The 10,455-nt window shown below is 49.8% G+C and overlaps 1 protein-coding gene across 2 annotated transcripts; it reads left to right on the top strand.

Moving 5' to 3' along the window:
* The first annotated feature begins 316 nt into the window (after positions 1-316).
* Positions 317-9,815, top strand: clspn (claspin). 2 transcript variants are annotated; one of them, XM_011481132.3, is made up of 22 exons: positions 317-613; positions 1,246-1,354; positions 3,758-4,095; positions 4,166-4,318; positions 4,395-4,454; positions 4,532-4,604; positions 4,679-4,781; positions 5,037-5,572; positions 5,641-5,829; positions 5,905-6,065; positions 6,271-6,389; positions 6,464-6,516; positions 6,601-6,794; positions 6,935-7,579; positions 7,646-7,782; positions 7,851-8,012; positions 8,138-8,259; positions 8,350-8,477; positions 8,541-8,652; positions 9,008-9,090; positions 9,169-9,327; positions 9,527-9,815. In XM_011481132.3, the coding sequence occupies exons 1-22, from the start codon at positions 587-589 to the stop codon at positions 9,647-9,649; spliced, it is 3,786 nt and encodes a 1,261-aa protein (XP_011479434.1). In that variant the 5' UTR covers positions 317-586; the 3' UTR covers positions 9,650-9,815. The 2 variants fall into 2 exon arrangements, with proteins under 2 accessions (XP_011479434.1, XP_011479435.1); XM_011481133.3 differs by having other exon boundaries at positions 319-613; positions 9,011-9,090.
* The last annotated feature ends 640 nt before the right edge of the window (positions 9,816-10,455 follow it).

Below are 10,455 nucleotides of genomic sequence, written 5' to 3'. Positions count from 1 at the left end.
GGAAGCTTTAAGACGAAAGTGTTGTTTGTTTGTTAGTCGTGTCATTCTAGTAACCAAAGTACTTTGGTCAAATGAGGTTGTTTTCAAGCGTGCTGTATGAATATATATGTTTGCAGTGATACCGCAGACTGAATGTTTTATTTTTATTTTTTTCAATGTAAATTTAAAGCGTAAATTACAGGAAAAAGCGCCAAGCTCCGCCTTTGTACCCATACGCGGTGTATAAAACATACAAACTCTTGAATGATTACGTCATAGTGGTTGGATCCAACTGTCCCAAACCCACCAATCACAACACGAGAAAGGACAGATTGACACCTCGCGATAAAACCCAAGCGAACCAGCTGTCACGGCGCGCGAAAGCTCAAACCTTCGTGTTGGTTGTTGGAACAAGCGGGAGGAGAAGAACGGAGACACCGTCTGTGGTTGTGAATGTTCCCTGAAAGATTAAAATAGTGGTTGTTGCTCGGAACTGCTTTTATCCCGCGTCTGTAACGCGCGTAGCAGATCGAAGCAGCCGAGTCCGAGCAGGTTTTTTTCGGTGAGAGGAGGCAGAGACTCAGACACTGACTGACCGGAGACAAAGATGAGCCTGGTTCTGTCCCAACAACAAGTGAGGAAGTTAAAATCAACAAATCCTTGTGTTAGTTACCTGATTATTGACAGTAGTGGTGTTTATAGACTAACCATATAAACGTTACTAATAGATTAGTATGAATATTTTAAATTATTCGCTTCTTTTCTTAGCCTTAGCATCAAGCGCGCTAGTTGGCTTGGCTAGCTTAGCTGTCGGGTGGTTTGAGTACTGTTTCAGTTGATTAATTCAAAATAAATGATTATTTCAACCTGCTGGACAGTTGTAAGGATTTAAAGCAAACATTTTCAGGCTTTTGAGGTTTTAAATATTAGTATAAATCCTGTTTTAAGTTGTTAAAGTCTAGTTTGCAACAGTTCGCGGCCGTTTCATTGTTGTTTTGCTAGGGGCGCCATCTACTTTTTTTGTGAAGAATTCGTCTGTTCTCTGTCACACAAAACACTTGATTGTTTATGCTTGTAGTTTACGTTTTAAATATTCAATTTTGGTCAAAGAACATAAAAAAAAGATTAATGGGGGGGTTATTACATTTTGGGAACAGAGTGTAACCGACCGCTGCTCGGACCGTGAACGCACCATCCACAGGATGTAGTTAAGGTGCGTCAGGCACGTGCACGCTGTCACAGCTGCGGCTCTCGTCTCCTTTGCAGGCAGAGGAGCCAGCAGCAGCTGCTCCGGAGAGCGACTCGGACAGCGGGATGGGTTCTCCGGCAGATGAAGGGGAGGCAAAGACGGAAAGGAGGACGGACGACCCCCCAGGTACTGAAGCAGAACGAGGACATCACTTGCCTTCACTCTGTCTGTGCTGTTTGGTTATGTTGCTAACAAAAAAACAAAGGATTAGTTTTTTTCTAGAGGTCCTGTGTATCTTTAATCTTTAAACGCACCCTTATCATCTGTTCTAGCCTGGCCTCACATCTGCAGCGTAACTTCAGTTTTTCTTCTACAACATGGATGATCTGTTGTGAAACGTATAAAATAAGTCAGTGAATGCAACAGTAGCATTTATATTCATGCACATGTGAGGAAAACGTTCATCCCAGCTACGTGCATTAACCCACACTGGACAGGCAGGAAGGGGTTCTTCAACTACAGTTGGAAGAGGCTTGGTGCGAAATGTTGAAGTGGTGCAGATCTCATAAATCTGCCTTTTTTCCCCCCCACATCTCTATTCCGATATATGAAAGACTTGGTCTCATGTAATTCTGTCCGGAAACAAACCGCAATTAATCATTTATCCTCCACGACCCATTTTCAAATGGCGGGCACTAGGCCTGCACAATATACCGCAAATTTATCGTTATCGGGACATCAAGCTGTGCAATATGCATACAGCAAAAGACGGCGAAAATCACAATAAATGGTTACCTTAAATGTGCTAAAACAAACTCACGGCAGCTTGAAGTATTTAATGAGTCAAATAAATCCATTTATGCGTTTAACCAATCGGAAGGACCCGTTAACGTTGTTGATCAATCAGATGAGCCCTTTTATGTTTGATGTTTGCCTCCTATGTCGACAAGGGTCATTTGGAGTATGATTTTTAAACTGTTGCAGTGAAATGGAAATGATGTTTTTGGTTGTTTTGCTATTTGTTTATATACCGCAAATTATATCGTTATCGCAATATTAACCACCAATATCGCATATCGCGAGTTTTCCTCATATCGCGCAGCCCTAGCTGGCACTTAAATGAGAAGGGAGGCCATCCGTGTGTCACTACCAAATCAGAGCCCCCGATTGGTCAAGGTTTGACCTGGTTTTATATTTTAGAGCACGTTCAATGGATGTGAATTTCATATGTAGAGCCCGAAAACTTGTAATCTTGTGTAGCTACACGTGAACGCTAGAGATCCGAACCTAGAAGCCTGAACAGCATGTTTTTTGCGCGTTTCCATAGCCTTTTATCGGAAGTGGCCGCTTGAACGCGCGGTGTAAACGTAGCTTTAGAGATTATTCATAGCTCATCGGTTTGGCCATTCTTCAAACTACTGGAACTCATCAACCATTCACACAGTTAACATAAGTCCAACAGGTTCTGAGGCGGAGAAAAGCTACTTTGCGCTGATCTGTTAGCTTAACCAGGAAGGCTCCACCCCCCATGATTCTGTTTTAGAATATTCTTGGAAGATCTTGCAGACTGATAGTGAAAATTCTCATGGACCGGTCAGATTCCGTTTCTCTTATCTTCATCCTATGTAAAACATCAGCAACTGTTAAAACATTATTTGTTCTCTACATTTTGTGTAAACTGGCTGCATGTTCTCCCCGTGCATGCGTGGGTTTTCTCCGGCTTCCTCCCACCGTCCAAAAACATGCTTCACAGGTTATTGGTTACTCTAAATTGTCCATAGGTGTGAATGTGAGAGTGCATGGGTCTGAGATTTGTGGCCCTGCGACAGACTGGCGACCTGTTCAGGATGTCCCAAGCCTTCGTCCACGAGCGGTCGGGATAGGCTCCCGCAGCCCCGTGACCCCGAAAGGGAATAAACAGATTTAGAAGATGAATGAACCATTAAAATGTGAATTAGATTTTCCCTCAACTCAGAAATGTTAAAAAAAAACTTTGGTGCGACGGATAAAAAAAGAAGAAGAAAACACTCACTAAAACTGGCATTTTCTAAATAAAATAATAAACAAAAATCCACCTTGACATGCATATTTAAATAAAACTTCCCTCAGAATCAAATTCTATGTGTTTTTGTCTCTCTTTGTACTAACTGTCCCACGAACCAGTACCGGCCCGCATTCGCTGGGAACCACTGATCTAGAATGATCGGGATGTTGGAAAAACGTGCAGTGCTTCTCTGGGTCACTCTGATACGGGATGCCTAGAGAAACACGAGGAAACTCTAAAAAAAACAGTTTTTAGATAAAACATAAAAAAATGAATTTTACATGAAGCTTTGTCGCAAATTATTATTTATGTTAAAAAAGAAAAAAAGCTGCACTGTTTTACAAACCAGACTCATGACTGCTCCTCCACAACCTCCTCCTCCTCCTCCTCCTGTTGGAGGCAGATAAAGACAAAACAGGAAAGGGCCGAGAATAGAGCCCTGAGGTTCTGTGTCTAATGTGAACACCTTCTTCAGGATTAAGTCTTCATTCTCGGTTCATGTTTATTTTTTTTACAGATTCTCTTTTTTGTTGTTGTTTTTGCAGACTCTGATGATGACATCACGGCTCACAGAAAGCCTCGCCGTGTCGCCATCAGAGACAGTGACAGCGAGGAGGAGGAAGCGGCAGAAAACGGCTTCCCTGTGGCAGAAGCTCAGCAGCTATCCAGCGGCGAGGAGGAGCAGAGCAGCAGGAAAGGAGCGCAGAGGAGAGTTGCCCACCGGCTCACCGACAGCGAGGACGGCGAGTCGGATGGAAGGGAGGAGTCGCAGCAGGCAGAGGCGAAGAACAGAGAGAAGAGCCGGAGGCGGCGTGAGAAACAGGAGAGGCGAAGTAACGCGGTGGAGAAGCTGAAGAGGAGGAGGTTTGGCGATGAAAATGAGGTAAGTTCTGCTTGCTCAAACGGATCGGAACAGAGAGATGGTGAGGTAAAAACCCGTCTTGTCTCGTTAGGGTGGTGCTTTGCCGCGATCGCTGAACGACAGCGGGTGTCCGTTGGGCGACACGGACCTGTTCGACACAGGGCTAAACGACGAAGAAGAGGAGGAGGAGGAATCTTTGGACGCCATCCGAGCTGCAGTCAAGCAGAAGATGAAAAAGCAGGAGGTTAAGATAAATATCCGAGTCAGCCGTCTGCTGGGGCTCCACGATGAAGCCTTGCTCAAAGGTTCTGTTTCTTTAGGAACGCCTTCTAAGTGAGGGGGATGACGATGACGAGGCAGCGGAGAAGCCCCACCGCGCGGTAGGCGGAGCCAGAGTCTCCCCCCAAGCCAGGGAAGTGTCAGTCATGTGATCAACTTGTTGTTCTCCTGTCCACAGGAGAGGAAGGCGGCGAGGGCGAGCCGAGAGGCCATGAAGCAGCTGCACAGCGAGTCGCAGCGCCTGATCCGAGGTGAGCGCTCCTCCGCCCATCTGCGGCGCCCCCACCCGCTCCACCTGAGCTAACATCCCCTCCTGCCCCCACAGAGTCCTCTTTGGGTCTGCCATACCACATCCCAGAGCCCAAAAGCATCCACGACTTCTACAGGAGAAAAGCCCGCCCCCAGGGTCCCGCAATGGCACTGCTCAAGTAAGACCCTCCCCACGACAAACGTAGTTTGTTCTGTTTGGGAGTTTGACTCTGAGATATAGGCGTTTAAGTCGTTGAGCAGAAGAATTGCAGTGCAAAAAAGGCAGGAAGTTGGTTTGCTTTTTCAAAATAAAAGCCCCTTCATGTAAAGGCACTAGGAAGTCGCGCTGAGTTTCTCTCCAACCCTGGAGTTGAACCTGCGAACAAATCAAAGATCTTTGCTCTGAAAACAATATTTCATCTTTCTCCCATCAGATCTTCAAAATACTCTCAGATGATGTTGGAGACGCCGCCCGACGCTCCTCCCGTGAAGGAGTCCAGCCAACCAACTACAGAGCAGGAAACCCCTGCTTCCCTGGAGCCCTCAACCAATCAGATTGAGTCTTTGCCTGTGCCCTCAGCGACCTCGTCCCCGCAGCAAGAGAGAGAGAGAGCCCACGGAGAGAGTCTCTGTGGGCCAGACGGAGCTTCTGGAGGTTCTGATCCGGAGCTGGAATCGGGCCCGATGCTTTATCTGTCGGAGAGTCTGCAGGAGTCAGACGCAACGGAGAAACCTGTTTCTGACTGCGAGCGGGGAAGCCTGGCCCCGCCTCCAGAGGAAACCAGAACTGCTGCAGAGTCGGGCTCTGAGGTCCAGCAGCAAGAGGAGGCGGAGCCTCCTGCTCCTCTGCTCGTCAAAACCAGGAAGCTGAAAAGACTGAAGGAGCTGGGCCTGGACCCCCCGCCTGTGGCAAAGCTGTGCGCGGACGAGGGCGCTTTCGTTCAGCTGGAGCCCCCCCAACTCAACCCAGGTGAGTTTGATTCCGCTGCATCTTTGACCTGCCCCTCCGTTTTGCTCATGGCCGCCAACCCCCCACAGGCGTAGCGGCCCTGAAAGAACGCTACCTTCGTCACATTCAACCCCCGGCGCACCCCCCCGGAGAGCGCACGCTCCAGCTCAACATCGTGCGCAAAGACAGCGCCCCCTCAGGGCAGGAGGAACTGCGGTCCGAGACGCTCACGATCACTGTCAAAGATGGCGCCGAAGAGCCGGTCCCCGCCAAACCAGGTGAGGAAGAGCAGCAGGCGTGGGCGGAGCTACAGGGTAGTAGTGGGGGTGTGGTTAACTGGCGCGTCTCTGAAGGAGAGAAGCTGCTGAGTCTAAAGCAGCGCCTGCAGCTCGCCATGGCACAGCGGCGCAGGGAGGAGCGGGCCCGCAGGGCTGAGCTGCACCGCCTGGACAACGAAGACTGTGAGGAGGAGGAAGAGGAGGAGGACATGACAGATGAGTCGGAGGAAGAGGAGGTGAGAACTTTAAGGGTTTTATCTGAAAGATTTAAAAAAACAAAAACCACCAGACTCAGCGAAAGGAAAACCATTTAGGTTTCCCTGATGGATTTGAGCCTCAGTGCTTCCCCCTGCTGGTGTAATCCAGAAAAATCATAAATCATGGAAACCTTCAGAGGGTCTTCAGATGGTTCTTAAAAATTCCAAAACAATTGTGTTTCAGGGGTTGGATGACTTGTTGGGCGGCGCTGAAGAAGAAGGCGAGGTGGCGCCTGTGTCCGACCTTGTCCACGCCGACGGCACCCTCATGCTGTTTCCCGGCAGCTCGTGCTCTCGTACCGGGTTCGTTCCCCCGCAAAAAAACTGTTTAAAAAAAAAAACTTTTTAAGACTTTAACGCGTTACGTTCTTCTTCAGCGACGGCGTCAGGAGAGCGCCGCCACCTGGGCCCGACAGCAGCAACAAGACTGGTGAGTGCTTGCTGGTCTTGCCACTTCCTGTTGACGAGCATGTTGGGTTGAAAAGGGCGCCATCTGTCTGTGCCCCGCCCACAGAGGAGGAGGACTCCCTGTCCCTGGTGAAGGACATGAGCCACAACAGCAGCTTCGAGCTGGCAGGATCCATGCTCACCTCCTACCAGCCCGTCAACAACCAGCGCGCCACCGGGAGAGCGGCATTCGGCTCCGCCGCCTTCCGGTCGCCATCGCCATGCTTCTTCAGGCCCAACTTCCTTGGCTCGGCCTCGAAGGTAGACAACTTCAGAAAAGTTTATGAATTTTCATTTTTAAGTTATTTTAAGTGTTTTAATTTTGCGACAGAAGTCTGAGTAAATAAACTTAAATAAAGTCTTAGAAAAAGTTCTTAAATCATTTTTTTCTTTCCTGACAGAGTTCTGGAAAACTCTCGGAGCCGTCCCTCTGCCTCCCGGTGGAGGACTCTCAGGACCTGTATGCCCCCCCATCCCCCGGCGCAGACTCAGGCCAGCTGGCGGGGCCCTCCTCCAGTCGTGGAGTGGGCGGAGACTCGCAGGGGCGCTTCTCCCTGGAGGACGACGCCCAGTCCCAGCTTCTGGACGCAGACGGTTTCCTGAATGTGGGGCCGAGGCCCGGGGTGGCCCCCTCCCTCAAGAGGTCGCTGGTGCTGGACAATCTGGACGAGAACGCCATGGACGGGAACATGGGGGAGCTGCTGGGGCTGTGCTCAGGGGGGTTCGGCACGGGGGAGGAGAGCGCCTCAGGGCCGAGCGGCGGCCTCGGAGCCACGCAGGAGGACGAGCTGCTGGGGCTGTGCTCTGGGGCGTTCCCGCCAACACAGCAGGCGTCGGAGAACACCATGAGCGAGCTCCTGGGGCTCTGCTCAGGAAAATTCTCCAGTCCTGGTGAGTCTGCGATGGATCCAAACACCAGACCGGAGATCCGTCCAGCTGCTTTCACTCCAGAGGTGAAAGCATCAGAGGTGAAGATGCAGGAGGAAGAGCAGGAGGAAGAGGAGGACTGCGAGTTCCACCTTCTATCAGACATCGACAGCGCTCAGGTGAGTTCTCCTGCAGAACCAGAAATCCAGAAGCTGAAACGGGTCATGGAAAACCTCTATGTACAGGAGGAAGAGGACAGAGAAGAAGACAAGGAGGAAGAGGACGGAGACTCAAGCGACGCAGAGAACAACGAGGTGGAAGAGGAGGAGCTGCAGGGTTTGTTTGCTCCTCTGCGTGTCAAGAGGAGGAAGAAGAAGAAAATGTGAGTCTCTAGAAAACAGACAACTACTCTGTAGCGAGCGCCTCGGTAACTCCCGCCGCTCTTTCCAGGACTTTGATGGACTACGTGGAGTCGGAGGCGGAGCTTTCGGGGAGCGACGTTGGTAGCGAAGACGAGGACGACGAGCGAGGAAGCGAGTATGAGGAGGAGGAGTCCCTGGAGGAGCTGCCGTCTGACGAAGAGCTGCAGGACCAAGTCAACAAGATCCACATGTGAGTGATGGACACACGGCAACAGTCGCCCCACTCTGTTGCTTAGCAGCGATGCTTCAAAAGCTCTGAGTCTGCAGGTGGCCCTGCAGGTTCTGACCGGCTCTAAATCCTGTTGATGGTTACAGGAAGCAGGTTCTGGATGATGACAAGCGCCGCCTCAGGCTCTACCAGGAGCGGTACCTGGCTGATGGGGACCTGCACTCTGACGGGCCGGGTCGGGCCCGCCGGTTCCGCTGGAAGAACATGGGTGAGCCGCTGGGCAATGAAGGAAAGCTAAAGTTTAAATCTACGGGTCTTTAAAAATTTTTTCTTTTTGTTTTTTTCTTTTCTGGACCAGATGAAGGTTTTAACACAGAGAGGGGGGGACATGATGGCGAGGAAGGCGGTGAGGAAGATGACGTGGACCCCGCCGAAGTCCAGAGGAGGAAGGAGCGACTGGAAAGGGAGCAGTGGCTCAGGGAGCAGGTACAGAACTGCCTGCCCCTTTTCCCATCTGTCCCGACTCCAGCTTGACCTGTTTCCTCTCAGTCCGAACAGAAGAAAGGCGGTCTGGATGCCGACGACGAGAAGATGGGAGACGAGGACAGTCGATTCATGAAGCTGGCCCGGAAGCTGACGGTCAGGACGCTGCAGAACAAAGGTCGGCACCGTTTCCATGACAGCAGATGGCTCGTTCATTTTTCACACTGGCATCAGATGATGAGAGTTAAACTTGAGAAATAAAACAGTGTCAAATCCAGATAGTTTATAATCTTTTCTTAATATTAATTTTTGTTATTTACCTCTTACCAAAAAAATGCATTTATTTAAATATAAACGTGTTTAAAAAATCAAAGCTGGCACTAAAGCAACAAAACATTTAAATTTGTTTAGTTCTGGTTGAAGTTGCGTTCTCTGGACACTAGGGTGTGCTAAACTCCTAGTTGTAAAGGTCAGCTCTGCCGCTTTGGTTTCCCTTTTTCTGGACCTAAACGCCTGTTCTGCTTTTTGTTCAGCAGAACAGTCTGCGGCTCCTCTACCAGAGAAGAAGAGGAGCTCTGCTCTAAACCCGTTCCAAAACTCCCAGCAACCTCGGCAGGTGAGTGGTCTTTCCACAGCGAGCATCTGCTTCTCCTCTGCGACCGCCACTTTAAAGGTTTTGGGCACCCCCCTGTAGGTGAGGAGGGGCTCGCTGCTCAGCCAGCCACAGTCCGTCCTGCAGAAACTGGCCTCCATCTCGGAGACGAACCCCCTGGCTCCCAGAAACAGCCGCGGGTTCCTGTTTCAGACTCTGTCTCCCGAAAAGACCGCAGCAGCAGGCGACCCTCAGAAAAAGGTGAGTAATTTTCCTGCTCCTTTCCTCTTGCAAAAGTATTTTTAGAAGGTCCAGTAGATGTTCCGATCCTCCTCCTGCTCTGTAGTCATCAAAAAAAAGAGACACTGAAGCAGTTTTGTGCGCTGACCAGCAAGGGGCACCAAAGTCCACGCTGCCACTGCATCTGCGATCTCTCATGAACTGCATCTTTGGTCCTCAGATGGTGAAGAAGAGGAGCCAGGTGGAGGCCGTGAAGCCATCTGCGAAGAGGCCGCGCACAGATGAAAACGTCCTGAAAACAAAGAACTCTCAGAGGAGTATTTTCAGCTTTCTGGACCACTGAAGTAGAGCGTGTCGGTCACATGATCAGTCACATGATCTGACTGTTCAGCTCCTCTACATGAACTTAACCAATGCATTTCTAATCCTGTAAATAAACTAGATTTTATGATCCTGTATGATGCTTATGTTGTTTTACTGTGTAAATAAAAGTGTATTTTAACCCGTCATCAGCTGTGTCGGCTCCCATAATGCATTGCAGCAAGACAAGACATTAGTACATTGTGAGTGCTGAAAGCTGAGCAGCTTCTCGCTCCAGAATTTGCTCGGTTCCACCGTTTCCTCTTTCTGGTAATAAACATAATTGCAGTTTAGAAGCTAATGAGTCTATAAGTGGCTATTAATAGCCCAGCGTTAACGAGCCCCGTTCATGTTTCTTCATCTCATTAGAAGACACGGTGATTAAGGGAGGGCCCCTGTTGTGCGTCATTAGGGGCCAGACGCCGGCGGGAACCTGCCCCGCAGCGAGCTGCCATGTCCTTGGCATTCCAGCTCCTTCTTCCTGTATGACCGTAAAAAACTTTTAGTTAGATTTCAGCATCAAAGCTACAGCCATCTTGGGGCCATTATGGTGTAGATGATGGGTCCTGGGGGCGGTGGGGGCGGTCTCGGGGTCATAAGTCCGGATCTCATTAGAAATTAATGGGAATATTTCTCCACCAGCTATTTTGATGCAGCATCACAACTCTGTTTAGCCACCTCCCCCCCAAGAGAGAGATAATGAGGGGGGTCAACCCCCACCAGGTCTCCTGAGGACCAGAATGTGGAGGAGGGTTACACACTCTGGCTCATAAACATCCAGAGGACACG

This window comes from Oryzias latipes, chromosome 11 (assembly GCF_002234675.1).
Source record: "Oryzias latipes chromosome 11, ASM223467v1".
NCBI lineage: Eukaryota > Metazoa > Chordata > Actinopteri > Beloniformes > Adrianichthyidae > Oryzias > Oryzias latipes.
This window is presented reverse-complemented; position numbering and strand designations above follow the sequence as displayed.